A 14,105-nucleotide genomic window follows, 5' to 3' on the forward strand; every position below is an offset into this window, starting at 1 on the left:
GGCATCAGCTGGAGGACCACAACACACAAGCAACGATAACGTTTATCGGTTCCGCGCGCGATCGGCGCACAATTACGGTGCACAAAGTTCCCTCCTCGTGCTGGTGGTGGGTACCACTAACCACTAGATTTCGACCGCAAGAGCTCAAAGTCCGCCCAGAAAGGGTTTTCCTAGTATCCTCTTCGCTCCGTGTGCCAACGATCACGATCGTGAAAATGTTCCGCCGCTCGCTAACCGTGTCCTATTCCCCGTTCCGAAATAATTTCGTTACGCTACCGGACAGCTACTACCGGATGCTATCGAGCTACGTAAGTACCGAGGAAGGGATTTTACGACCGGCTGTGCCCGGTGACCTAAGAAATGCTTCGATAATCAATGGCTCCCGGTGACGTTGGTTTATTTTTAGAAAAACGGCTGTCTCTGCCTGACGCACCGCATCGACACGTTCTATGTGTCCTGGGCCCCGTACGGTGGCGGCGGGGGATTGCAGGAAAATCACATCGGTCTCAACGCGCTGGTTGCCACCGCCATGGGTCTCCGCGAAGGCGACACCGTGATGGTGGCGATGATCATCGACGTGCGATCCCTGAAACGGGTAGAGGTGTGTGCGGCAACCGAGAAGGACTGGGAAATGTTGGTAAGTCTGAGCAGATGATTGATCACCCCGAGCAGAACGGTCGATGCTTTATGCCATCTTCTTTTGCCAGGAACTCAGCAGTGGCCGCATTCAATCAATTTTGCTCGATCAAACGAGGATCGTTACCAAGGGACAGAACCTGATCGTGTGGATCAACGACTCAATCACCATCAAGATACGGATAAGTATGTATGGATTCTTAAGCCTCAATACCTTCGACCATTTTCAATCCGGCGTTCCGGCGTTTCAGAGTTCACAATGCCTACGCTACCGTTCGGGCGGTTAGAGAACGACACGGAACTGATCGTGGAACCGTTCAAAAAACTTCCTGGCCTCGGCAAGCAGCTCCTTCCGGAAACGCCGAAGCTTGTCCGCAGCAACACAAACCTCAACATAGCCGAGCTCGTGCGACAGCGAAATATGGAGCGTAAAAAGTCTCGCGAATTTATAGCCGCCCTCGAGAACGGGTTCACACCAGGGTCCCCTCCGGTGCGTACCGAACCGGTCGCAAGCGCACCAAATTCGGTGAACAAACCCAATGACAAGACAACAAGACCAATGACATGGCACAAAAATAACACCGAAAGTAACAAAGAAAATGGACACGGTCCGGCGGGCCGTCCGTCGACGACTGGATCACTGAAGCGATCATCGACGGGGGGAAACCCGCCGACGCCGACGGCTGGCGCGCTGGCAGCGTTGAGTGCCCAAACGGCGGTCCGTAATTCGATGTTCGAAAACGATCTCGAGCGGCACCTGAACCGGCTGCAGACGAGCAAATCGATGGCGAACATATTCGCGGCCGGTAGCGATCCACCGTCACCGGTCAGCGAATTGCGCCCCCTGACGGCGGGCAGTACTCCAGCGAAGGGTGAACAAAACAAAGCACAACACCTGGACGAGCTGATCGACACGCTCTCAGCGAGCGTGGCCCGTGTGTACGAGTTTCGGGTGATCCGTGGGACGTGGAACAGTCGGCGCTGTAGCGTCCAGTTGTGTGATATTTTCACCACGAAAGCAAACATCCCGGCCACGATGGATATAAATTGTCCGTATTTACTGACGACAAACGATTCCCGGGAGTACTACGTGAACGTGCGGATCGCACCGGACGAGGAGCGGTTCCCACGAAACGCCTACCCAACGGTCGAGATTAACGATCGGTTGATGGAGCAGCTGGAGATTAATCACGGAGAAAAGATCACGCTGAAACGGGTACAGAATGCGCTTAACATTGTCGATCAAATCGAACTGCTGCCAATCGCTAAGGTCGTCCCCCGGATCGAGGAAGATATCGTCGAAAAGTTCAAACAGTTTGTGTTGTACAACTCCAAAATTCATCCGGTGCTGCTGAACCAGGAGCAGCTATTTAAGCTTCCCGAGTACTATCTGACGGTTAGACTGCAGCCGGCATCGTTAAGGTATTGTCTGCTCAACAGCACCATCCTGCGGCAAGGAAAGATCACCTGCAACGGAGAAGTGAAACCGATCGCCGGAGCACCCGGGGAAGACGATAAGGACAACAAAAACAAGACGTTGGCCAGAAAACCGTCGACTGGCGCAGCGGAAGCTGGCAAGTTGGTGAAAATCGAGAAATTCGAATCGATCATCCAAGATTCCGTCGATCGCCTTCGCTTTGCACTCTGCCTTGACGATCGCAACAAAGTGCCACAGATTTGCAACATGCTAGTGGCGGGTAAGTGTCTTCCTGGAAAGGGAAGTTACTGTTCCATTGCACCGCGATCGCTTCCATGCCTCTTCATTTCAGGATCAACACAAAGTGGGCGCAAAACGATTTGTCAAAATATTCTCCAGCGGCTGGCGGAGGCACCGTTCTACTGCTTCTGGACTGTGTTCGACTGTGCCAAGCACAAGGGCCGCAAACCGGACTCGATTCAGAAGGACCTCCGGCAGGCGCTGTACCTGTGCATGTTCCACAGCCCGGCAGTGATCTTTATGGATGGCCTCGACGTGCTGACACATCACCCGGGCGAACAGAACACGCCGGATGCGGAGTATCACAACAAGTACGTTGAATGGTATGCTTTATTCGCTTCTTCGTGCTTCATTCGGGGTTGATCTTTTCTACCCTGCAGGGTGTCCGACGTGATCCGACGGCAGATCGAAGAGTTTACCTCCAACAATCCAATCGCGGTGATCGCTACGATCGCTGGCACCTCTAACCTGAACCGTCGGTTGTACGCCTCCCGTGGCTACCATCTCTTTCAGCGCCACGTAAAGCTGCCCAACCTGGACAAAGCCGATCGCGAGCACGCTCTGAAGAGCCTGTTTCTACAGCGTCACTGTAAACTCGATCGGCGCATCGACTGGAAACGGTTGGCCAATCAAACGGAAGGCTACGCCATCGGCAGCCTGGTGCAGTTAGTCGATCGGGCCGTGTTCTACGCGTACAAGCAAGACAGTCAGTTCCCGTTCGTTACCGAGGACATGGTCGGTTCAGCGCTCGATGTGACCAACGCGTACTGTTTGGCCGGCATCGAGAATCATAAACCCGCAGCCGGGGACGTTGATGACGATGAGGATGGTGCCGTGGGCGATAAGATCGCTGGCCTCGACGGTGCGATCGAAGTGTTCCAGGAGGTGCTGATGTGGCCGACACGGTTTCCGAAAATCTTTGAAGCTTCCCCGCTCCGGAACCAGGCCGGGATACTACTGTTTGGACCACCCGGCACGGGCAAAACTTATCTCGGTGTGTATGGTTCGACGTCGGATCTAAACCCCGGGTGACGGAAATGCTAATTGAGGTTTCTAATTTGCGACAGTTTCGCGGCTGGCTCGAACGTGGAACTTGAGGATGATTTCGGTCAAGGGTCCGGAGCTGCTGGCAAAGTACATCGGCCAGAGTGAAGAGAACGTACGCAATCTGTTCGATCGTGCCCGGAGTGCTCGTCCATGTGTGTTGTTCTTCGATGAGTTTGATAGTTTGGCACCACGCCGTGGCCACGATTCGACCGGTGTCACCGATCGTGTGGTGAATCAGTTGCTGACCGAGCTCGATGGTGTCGAAGGGTTGCAGGGTGTCACTGTGATAGGTGCCACTTCGCGCCCCGAACTGCTCGATCCGGCGTTGCTGCGTTCGGGGCGTATCGATCGGTTGGTGGAGTGTCCCTTGCCGGGTGTGGTAAGCTGAAGCAATGCGATAAGGGACTGATGTCGCGGGAGTATTAATGACCTGTCTCAACCACAGAATGCCCGGCTTGAGATCTTCCACCATCACAGCAAATCCCTAACCCTTGCCGCGGACGTCGATTTGCGGATGTTTGCAGTCAAATCGGAGTACTACACCGGGGCGGACATCCGGAGCATCCTAACGACGGCCAACATGCTCGCAGTGCAGGAGTGTTTGGCGCTCTCGGAGGCAGTAAGTGTCAAAAGCATCTTTTTGATGTAAAACCTATTTATTTAAAACATTATCAATCGACGGCAAAAGAAGTGCAGAAAATGGCGATTCTTTTGCCAAACAATCGGCACACCATAAAGCAACGGTTCGCTCCGAAATCGCCCTGTTCCTATCGAATTGTTCCTCGTGGCTCCGAGGAAACCGTTTCGCATCCCAACACGGAAGCCGAATACATTCTCGCCCGCCGTACCGTCATCCGGGTTTATGGCCCTCATGCAGCATCCTGATAGCGGAAGATAGGCCCACCGAACGCCACCACGACGCCGAGTAGCATTTAATTACAGGATTTTAATTATTCGCTAACATCATCGCCGACAGGCCGCCGCCACCGTCGTCGTCGTTTGGTGCACGGGCCTTAATTACTTTCCATCCATCGCCCGGGTTCACGTTCCGCGGCTGGCAGTGGAAGTAAAAGTTTTAGCCTCTCAGCGCGCTCAGCCGCGCGATAAGCTTCGCGTTTCCCGTCGGCCATCACGGCGAGCACGGCAACGGCGATGATGATGATGATGCTTCTAATATCCTGTTCCCAAAAAACCCGAACGGATTGTGGGCCCTAGAATGGAGCACTGCACTTGTTTTGGCATTCATTCCTGCTGAAGGTGCGCTGCTCTGCGACGAGTGACAAAAGTAGTTTCTGATGGATCCGAGCGCGCTCCTTTCGGAGAGCGGTGGTAATGACACCGCACAGCACAGCACCACGTTTCTACCGGGCTTGATCCGGCTTGATGAGATGACGATTATGTAAATGCATATGTGACGATAGTGACACCCGCCGCCCGACAGGGGCCCTTCTTCGTTTGAGCGATTTTAACGATTATTATGATGAGAGTCGTTGCGGTGGCGTGCCACCCGGAATCTGCCCCGTCAATGCGAGAGGTGTCTTAACTCTGTCCCCTGTTTTCTTTTTCCTCTTGTGGCGCACATTGTTGCACACTCCGTTTTTTGCGCAGAACGTGCCGGAGCAGATAACGATTAGCCAGCGGCACCTACTGGAAGCGTTCGGCAGCACCCGGCCATCGCTTACGGCAAACGATGTGGCAAAGTACAGAGAAACGTAAGTAGTTGCGCCATATCTACACATTATCACTCGCGTGCTTACCGCCCCAAAAACCCCGCGTGATGAGGTTCGTCTAACTGGCTTCTCTCGTTGCAGCTACGCCCGGTTCACCAACAAGGAGCCTCCGTCGAAGGACTTTGTGGCCAAACGGGCCACTCTCGCGTGAGCCGTAATGCGTCGTCGTAGAGTGAAGCAATTTGACCACTTGTTTTGCATTTTATTTTCGGTTTCTCGGTTCGGTGTGCAGTTGAGGGTTGACATTTTTCTACACAAAAAGAACGCATTAGAGTTGTTGAAATTTTGAGAAGCAATAAAAAGATTATTTGGAAGTTATGATCATTGAACAATCCTCCGAATGCATTGCATAAAGCATTCCGACTCTTTTTGCGACCCTAACTCAATCCCGGTGATCTGTGCAATCCGTCGGAGCAGTGTATCATCATACGGCACATTGGGAAGTTCATCAAACCGTACCGCGACCGCTCCCGGGCAGGGGTCCCAAATGGCAAACAAATTGCCCACCACCAGAGCGCGGCTTCGGGGCGGATTGATGGTGGATCCTGTCCAGTCTGGTCTCGTGTCCTAAGGCCTTTTGATTTTTCCATTTGCAGTGTTCCGTGTGCTGTTTTTTTTGCAGCAAAATGGTGGAAAATTGGAAAAATAACGCGACTCGGCTCGCTGACGGAAAATACCCTGCGGAGGAGACAAAAGCGTTCATGTTGAAAATAAACGACAGCCCCGTGTCGTGCGGGGAGCTGTCCCGCTTTGCCATTTCTAATCCCCGAAGCGAACTGTTGAGTGTTTATTTTTCCATATTCGAGTTGATTTCGTTACGCGTTAGGCGTTCGAGTTCCGTTCGCGGGTTGACGGCATTCCATTTTTGTTGTGACGATTGTGAACATGGGGCCCCGGAGGAGACGGTGGCGCCACAATTTGTCCGGAACAATTTCAATTTCTCTCGCCCGGCTGCCCCTTTTTCCGGTGGCGTGGGATTGGGACATTTTTAAGCGGTCCACCAGTATTTCGCTGGAATGAGATTACACGTGTTCTGCGCCGCGCTTGGTGGCCCTTTTTCCGGCTATCTCTTTTGGTGGCGGCCACATTAATTGCTTTATCGAATGGGGAGCGAGCGACGATCGGATAGGAACGGGGCCATTATGATGCCGGGGCTCCGATTTGGGGGCGGCGCGCTCGGGAGAGAGAAACTCATTTCGAAACGCGTTCGGTTCGTTGAGCTTATTTAATTTTGATATCGTCGCCGCCATCGTCGTCGCTTTCCATATTGTTTGTTGCATGATCGCCTCGCGGCCACAAGATACGTTTTAACGGACCGATTCGGAACGAGCAACGTTTATTGAAGAAATATTTGTTTTATATTCAAAGCATTTCGTACAATCAATACGAAACATGATCATATTGGGAAGGTCTTTCAACTATCATCGATGGACGCCCGTTTCCAGACCAAACTCCGGGAACGCAGCGGAACGTTATTATACAAAATTGAAAATTAATTTTGCTCTACCACCGCCCATCGGTGTGCCCCAACCGACACCTGAATGCGAACCACCCGGCCGTGGCCACTGTTGCGATGCAAATAAGCCAACCGACGGAACGACCTCCTCGGGCCGTTCCATAAATACGCTCACTCTCTCTCCCCAAGGCAGGATGCTGCTTTCACCAGCACCGTGATATTGTTGCACGACCCAGCACCGGTCCTAGGCCGGTCGGAAAACATAGAGAGCTTCGGCCCGGGCGACCGGGATCACGCTCCGGTAACAATGATAATCATATTTCCCATATTGAAAATTACTATAATAGTCATTCTACTGTTTAAAAAGGTGTGATGGAGGTAATTGAGCGTAGAATCGACACAAATGGAAAATGGCCGAGCCGAGAGGCTGGCAACGACGGTGCTTAGAACGGTGGGCTTCAAATTGCCCACGGCCCCAACACGGGCCGCCTTCGTCCTCGTTGGTTGGCTGGATGGGTAACTAAATTTGCTTTGAGCCTTTTACGACACCAACATGGCGTCGCTTAATTTAGTTTCGTCGGTCCCCGGGTCGCAATGGAACTGAGCCGACAACGGCCGCTTTGTGGCGCAATTGTTTTTAACCCATTTTCACTGCCACCAGAAACGGGCGTGGCGTGTTGATTGGAGGAAGCCCAATTACATTCACGATGCACTACCAAGACCTGAACTTAAACTTATAAATACTTATAAATATAGATTTTTTAGAGAAGGAAAAACGTTCGTTTGGTCGTTACTCTTAAAGTAGAAATCGATTCCTATACCCACCCAGAAGTTCCAGAGAATCCTTTCGAAGCGCGCAAAGAATACGTAAGACCTGCGCCCAAAAATAAGTCGATTCTTTTCCGTTTTCCCAACCAACTCCCGGCTGGCTTCGAACGTCGTTCCCAGTAGCCGTGGCCACGCTTTGTTGCCCTCAGAAATGTGTGCAAATTTTCTTTTCGCTCCAGCGCCACTCGAGTGCTCCGGCTCCTCTGGCTCGAGCTCCGTTTGCCACATTTCCCAGCCTGTCCCCTATTCAGTGTCGCCATGAAGGCGTAAAAACACACCACACCGGCCAGGGAGGACAGGGATTTGGGTGTGTGACACAATGTAAAGTTAAAACTGTAACACCAAGTGACAAATAGCGAGCACCGAACGAGTGGCACCGGGTTTTAAATCCTTTCTTTCATCGCCACGCGCGCTTCGGCTTCGGGGTTTACATACGTTATGCGAAATCGCCTTACCTTCTCGCGGTGCGGTGCCTTTTCAGAAGTGAAAAATAAGGCTTTTTTCCGACTGAACGGTGCCGTTCGATCGAAGTGTAACGATCGATGGTTTATGCACGGGCGCTTTCGCTTCGTATTCTGTTTTTGTACACTTCAATAATTGTGGCCCCGCACCACGGAAAATCCTATCAATTTGGAGCAAATTCCAATCAGCGGCCGCCAAGGCTGGCAAACTTAATCGCGACCGGGCGAAAGCATAATTTTCAATCACGGTCCGTGTTAGGTTAGCATTTGATTGGACAATTTTTTACCCGATTAAGCTCGCAGGATATCCGTTCCGGGTTTCCGAATCATTATCGGCGTTCGGATAAATTTGATTGGACGGTAACGATGAGTGATAAGGCAGAAAGCTGCTCGATGACTTTTCAGCATTTTAATATCACTCGAAAGCACGCAACCCAATCCACGAAATTGCGATGAACCACTGCGGATTGAACCACTTTCTAGTTGAAGAAAATTTGTAGAAAAATGTACAGTTTCGTTACGAAAATAGGAAGATTACCAACCTTCCCACAGGCGGTGCAGATTAATGACCCGCGCAATCCTGGCGATGTGCAGAAATAATAGACCGGCTGTCGTGTCGTTAAATGACAGCCACTCCCCGAAACCGGAAATGAAACACGTAGTGCGAAAATGAGAAAAATCTCGCCCGTGCCGCGTTCGATCGTTGGCCACATAAAAGGGGGAGAGCAGAAGAGAAGAGAGCGAAAAAAGGCGGCCGCTTGCAGCACTTTTTATGGGTCACATAAAGCGCGAAAAACGGTCCGACATTAAAACCGCACGGCCGTGGCCGGGCCGTGAGTGGTGGCCCGGTGCAAAGTAAGATATATTTCCGCGATAACATCGTTAACGTTTTGTGCGCCCTCGGTGCGCCATTATGTGGCAAACACAAAGACAGGAAGAAAGGAAACTCCGGCCAGCATAATGGAGCCTTTCATTGGCGCCCTCCACCGGAAGGCGGAAGGAGCCCCCGCCAGCCAGCCAGCCAGGCCAGGCCAGGCCAGGCCAAATCGGTTAATGTTGTGTGCAAGCAGTGTCCTTGCACGAGAACCTTTCCAGTTTTTTTTTTCTTCTGTGGCGCTCATCAGCTTCCTACCTACGGCCATTCTTTGGCTCGATTTTTCCTTCGTTTGGAGTTTTTCTTTCCATACTCTGGTTTGGTGGCCAGAATGTCCTTATCAGCCTGCCACCGACGGGACCTCTGGCAGAGCCAATGTTCACGAGCTCGAGCCTTTGGGGATTATGAATTGATAAGTTTATGAAGTATATGAAGCATTGGCTCCCGAAAAATGTGGGAACGGATTCGCAATATCTATCTATCTTACTTTTTTGTCGAATTTTATTGTTTACTATTACACAATAAGTATTATAATATTAAATCCTAAGATGGCGTTCTGCAGTCTAAATGAGGACTGTTAATAAATTTTCCTTTGCCACTAAACCACGAACCTATCATCCCGTCGGACCGACGAATCATCCGTCTCCGTTTGAGCTGCCATTTGCAGATCGGAAAAAGACTTCATCGGCATGGCACACACTCCGCGGAAAGGTACTTAGAATCACATTTAAGTTATCAACCTTCAATGCATGCAACAACCTGTCTCCCTATTGCGCCAAGCGGTATGTCGCGATTAGTAACTGGTTTTGAGGTGTTTTTGTTCAAAACTCTGAGACCGTCATTCTTTAAGTCATTCTTTTCACTAAACCATTCAGAATAATAAGAAAAACCAACATAGAAATTTAAAACTATTTAAATTCTTGTTTCCTCTTAACGATCTGGGCTCATTCCCGTGTATCGCGTGTTGCATACTTTCCGGCGTTTTTTAAATAACAGATTTTTCAATGAAAATTCGTAGCCCTTTTCTTAATCCACACACTAGAAAGCATCCAGTTTGTCAGAATGCTATCCTTTCGCACAAGGGCTAGACTCTTATCGCACCGCAAGATTGCAGTCGACAAATCTCCGTCGAAGCGAAAACCGGGAGGATGCATGGCTGAAGTATTTATTAAACACCGTAATCGTATCTGCCGATGCTCCGTCCTTCCCAAACAAACCCTTTGTGGACGCCCTCGTGTCGTGAGATGTTTAAACTCTCATTATCACGTAGAGGCAACCGAATCCGGCGAAGGACGAACGCCACTTTGTAGGCACTCTGTTCCCGTTCGGCTTCCGTTGGCGTTCATTAGCGACTTCGCGAGTGGCGCGCGATCCCCGCGATTTTGCACGCCACTTGTTTTGCGACCAACCGACGTTCCACAGTCACTCACACGCTCCACCGGGCTCTCGAAGGCACGGCTCAAATTACGGGTAAAGAAGTTTGTGCAGCAATCGTTCCGGAAAGTTTTCTAGCGAGAAACAAACACCACAACGCGGCCGCGGCTCGTTGAAAATGCCGCGCTCGCGATTCCGCCGGATGCACAGATAAATCATGTCGAGAGGCCGGCGTTCGGGAAAGTTTGCGAAAACCCCGTTCCGGTTGCTGTGGAACCCGCACGCGGCAGCTTCCGGGCACACCGGCGAAGGCGCCGAGTGGCGCCATGTAGCAAAATTATTGCAAATAATTTCCCGCCACCGGGTCGGAGGGAAAGGAGTGCTAATATCTTATCGCGTGACGCCTCGTAGTTCTGTGGGCCCCTCCCCAGAACCGGCTGGCATAGCGAAACTCCTCGAGGGAAAAGTTTCGCTACTCAACGAGGTGCTTCTCCGGGTGCCGGAAGTTGGCAGCCATTAAACAAACAACACGCCAGAAAGAATGACGCACCCGGCCGATTGTCGAGCAATTACACAGAACGGAGCGAAGGAACAAGCGTTCCGGAGCTTCGGACCGATCGATCGATCGCGGTTTTGCTGACGCAACTGACGCAATCCGGGCATTCCGTTTTATTATTATTAGTAGCAGAATGGCGCGTCGCAAAAGACGACCAATCGAGTCAAGTAGAATCGAACCCCGCGAGGAGGCCGCGCACCGGCAGCCCTATCAATGGATCAATGGGGTTCTTTCAGTCCACGAGCCACGAGCGAGCAGCAAACGTTATCAACCGGCGAGAACAAATATGTGGCAGCATAAACCACAGACGCTGGGTTTTGTTGTCGAAGGAAGGCCCTCTCGGGGGAAGGATCGATGATTTTGTCGTATTTGCCAAGCTTATCGGGCCAACAGCCGCTTTTTTATGGCCACGCCGCTACTTCCCATGCACGCCCAACTTACCTTTATTTATTATGCTGTCTGTTTTCTTTTCGGTCGTTCCATCGGACCCGGTATTGTTGGGCCCGGTCCCGGATACTCGCGGACCCGACACTCGATAAGACTTCAGAACGGGGCTAACACGGTAATATGGTGCAATAATGCTTTGTGCGACGATATCGTTGGAAGGCTGCAAGATGGATGGATACCCCGTTTTGTGTGTTCTGATTGATTTGACCTTCATTTTGGGCTTCAGCGATGTGATGAGTTGGCAATTAAATTAATGCGACTCATTCATTGGAAGGACGGTTTATTTGCAACTCAAGAATGAGTTCAAACACAACATGTCATGATATTAATACAATCTTTCCTTTACCCTTTAGTTTAAAAGTTCGTAACGCCTCGCCCAAATCCGTCCCGATTCTAGTCCTTTATTCTCTTTGATCCTTCGGACGTTGAAACATCCTAAGATGATGCTGATCGTGCGCCATCGATAAGCGAAACACCCTCTAAGCTTCCTTTTCCGGAAGTCCACTTTTAGGTCCAGTCCAGTAAGTGACCGTGGGGGTCAACAAACCGCTTTTGTTCAATCAACACTCCCACCCGGGAGGGATCGAAGATCGAATTTCACCCTGGCCCTAGCATCAGAACCCATTTCCTGCATCGGATCGGGTCACTCGAAGTGGATGGAACAAAAAACCACAACCCCCGAAAAAAAAGGTTGACCGGAAATAAGACGATCCTTATCTAGGGGGCCCCAGAGTCACAAAACACTACGCGCACCCTCTGGCCAGCACAACTTCCGGGCCCTTTTTTGGACCTTTGTGCGGCGGTTTTGTTCCTGGGGCCCGAGCCCTGTGACTGTGCTATCGAGAACGGGCAGTTGTTGCCAAACCAGTCGGGGACATAAATTTATGATGCGCCATTTTTTTCGCTGGGGAAAGGTTTGTAGCCTTTTGAAGCGATGGTCAGTAGGAATCCTTTTTTACCCTGGACGTCCCGTTTCGAAGGACCGCCTTTACGGACTTTTTCTGCAACGTGTAGGATGTTCAAGTTAAATTTTATGCAAAAGTTTCCGCCAAAAACATCATTCGATTATTAGATTGTGCCTTTAGATTCGCCCCGCGAACGTCCTAATTCGTGAAGGCCTCCAATTTTACGCGCCTTATTTAAATCACAATTACTCATCGCGTCGCGACGACCCTACGAACTTTATTAATTTTCTTTCTCGATTTTCAAATTAACTTAACTCGATTGACTTGCGGCCCTTATCGCGAGTGTTCCGCGAGTGCGGTTTGTCGGCCAGATTAGGCCGAACATCACCAAACGAAGCGCCATTCAGCGACCATTCTCCGCCAATCCGTGCCGATTCATTTGGCCGAATGTGCTGTAACTTTCGAACGAACAAAACGGTGTCCCTCAGTGGGCTCCCCTTAAAATTTGATCTCCGTCGTCGACAAGATGTTTGCGCTTCTGACGCCGGTCCTGATGCTGCCGCTCTTTTATGGAAGGCAACAGAAACCGCTTCATGGTTGTCCTTTTTCTTTTCATCGCGCCCTTTTCAATAGCGCACTTCGGCGTCGAAGGTCGAAGATCCGGTTTTCCGTCCCGAGCGAAGAAAAGGCAAACTCGGGAAAATTGCTTCATTATCACTGATACCGTTTTTATGGCCATCGCTTCCGTTTTGCAGTTCCGCCGTTTGTCTTCGGCGTTCGGTGGCCCCCACACCCGTAAGCGGCGACCCGTTAGTTCTTTCCTTTTCGTTGAGTTTTCCAACCAACCACAAAAAAATGGAACACGAAACGGAAGATGGGAAATTTTCACCAAATCTCAAACGCCCACCAAACCCAGCCCGACGCGGCGCGGCCGGTTTGGGAAACTTAATTAGGTACAAAAGAAGCTTATTATGATTTAATGCTTGTTTGTCCGTTTGTACTCCGCAGCTGAATGGGCCCCCGCCTCAGCCGATCGCTAGAGCTCGGCCGAAAAGTGTGAAAAGTGTGGAAAATTCGGTTTCCAAAAAAACCCGGATGAATCGTTTCGCTTCATCTAACTTGCCATTCACCGTTCCCGGTTCCTGGGAGGTTTCTCTGGAGTGTTTTTTTCTTCCATTTGTTTAGATGCTTTGATGAAGTCAATTCAACCATTTAAGACACCAGATCACCAGCAGGACCAAAAAAGTACCAAGAGCCGAGCGAAGGCCGCTGTCTGCGTTTCCGATTTGGTGAAACAAAATGGACCGTAACTCGATAACGTAATAAAAGCGATGTTTTGTGTTCGTAGTTGAATAGAGTAAATAAAGTGTAATCAGTTAAATAACTACAAAAAGGATTTAGAACAAACTTCTTTGTGAATCACGATTCTAAAGTGTGTCTAATAAAACTACAACCGATCATTCGCTTAGATTCATTCTTGATTTATTCATCATTCACACTTGATTTGGTATCCTCCGCTCGTCTCAGAACCAGGAAGCCGTAGGGCTAACAAGCGTTTCCCAACGCCACGAGTAGCAACACTTCACTTTCGTTGCACTTCATTTGTTTCACTTTTGCGTGATTGTGTGGGACCGTATTTTTCTCTTCGCCCCCTCTCTCTCTCTCCCCCCCTGTTGCTTAACAACTTCATCAACTTCAACCCCTATAAAATCCGAAGCGGAACCCGAACGCCCGCGCGCGCCCGGTCCGAAGTGATTACCGTTTGATTGTTCCACAAACGCCCGAAAAACGATGATGCACCGCCGATGAGGGTGACGATGTCTCGCGACTTTCGGACGCTTTGTGCGAATCCTTCGCCCACAACTACCGCCTTACTGGGGAAGGATCTCAGGGGGTGTTGGTGAACGAACAACAACCATTTGCTCGGTTGATTTCCATCGGTAAACGGTTGCGGTGTTGATGTCGACTGCTCGCACCCTAACCGTGAACCGGCCACAGAAAGAAGGGGTCTCCGAGGGGTGGCGCAGGATCATTACTGGAGGCGGAGGCCACAGGGCGGAGGCACACGAGATAA

General features: G+C 50.7%; 1 protein-coding gene across 1 annotated transcript; it reads left to right on the forward strand.

The window, feature by feature from the left end:
• The first annotated feature begins 215 nt into the window (after positions 1-215).
• Positions 216-5,412, forward strand: LOC128267208 (peroxisomal ATPase PEX1). The gene is made up of 10 exons (XM_053004001.1): positions 216-308; positions 407-637; positions 708-822; positions 888-2,333; positions 2,406-2,664; positions 2,734-3,347; positions 3,421-3,779; positions 3,846-4,019; positions 5,009-5,112; positions 5,212-5,412. The coding sequence occupies exons 1-10, from the start codon at positions 216-218 to the stop codon at positions 5,279-5,281; spliced, it is 3,465 nt and encodes a 1,154-aa protein (XP_052859961.1). The 3' UTR covers positions 5,282-5,412.
• Positions 5,413-14,105: the final 8,693 nt, after the last annotated feature.

This window comes from Anopheles cruzii, chromosome 2 (genome assembly GCF_943734635.1).
Source record: "Anopheles cruzii chromosome 2, idAnoCruzAS_RS32_06, whole genome shotgun sequence".
Classification (NCBI taxonomy): domain Eukaryota; kingdom Metazoa; phylum Arthropoda; class Insecta; order Diptera; family Culicidae; genus Anopheles; species Anopheles cruzii.

Excerpts from the sequence above, each read along its gene's own strand:
- LOC128267208 (XM_053004001.1), top strand. The coding sequence starts at position 216 with ATGTTCCGCCGCTCGCTAACCGTGTCCTATTCCCCGTTCCGAAATAAT. Across the intron at positions 2,665-2,733 it reads GATGCGGAGTATCACAACAA|GGTGTCCGACGTGATCCGAC; the intron begins GTACGTTGAATG and ends TCTACCCTGCAG. Across the intron at positions 3,780-3,845 it reads AGTGTCCCTTGCCGGGTGTG|AATGCCCGGCTTGAGATCTT; the intron begins GTAAGCTGAAGC and ends TCTCAACCACAG.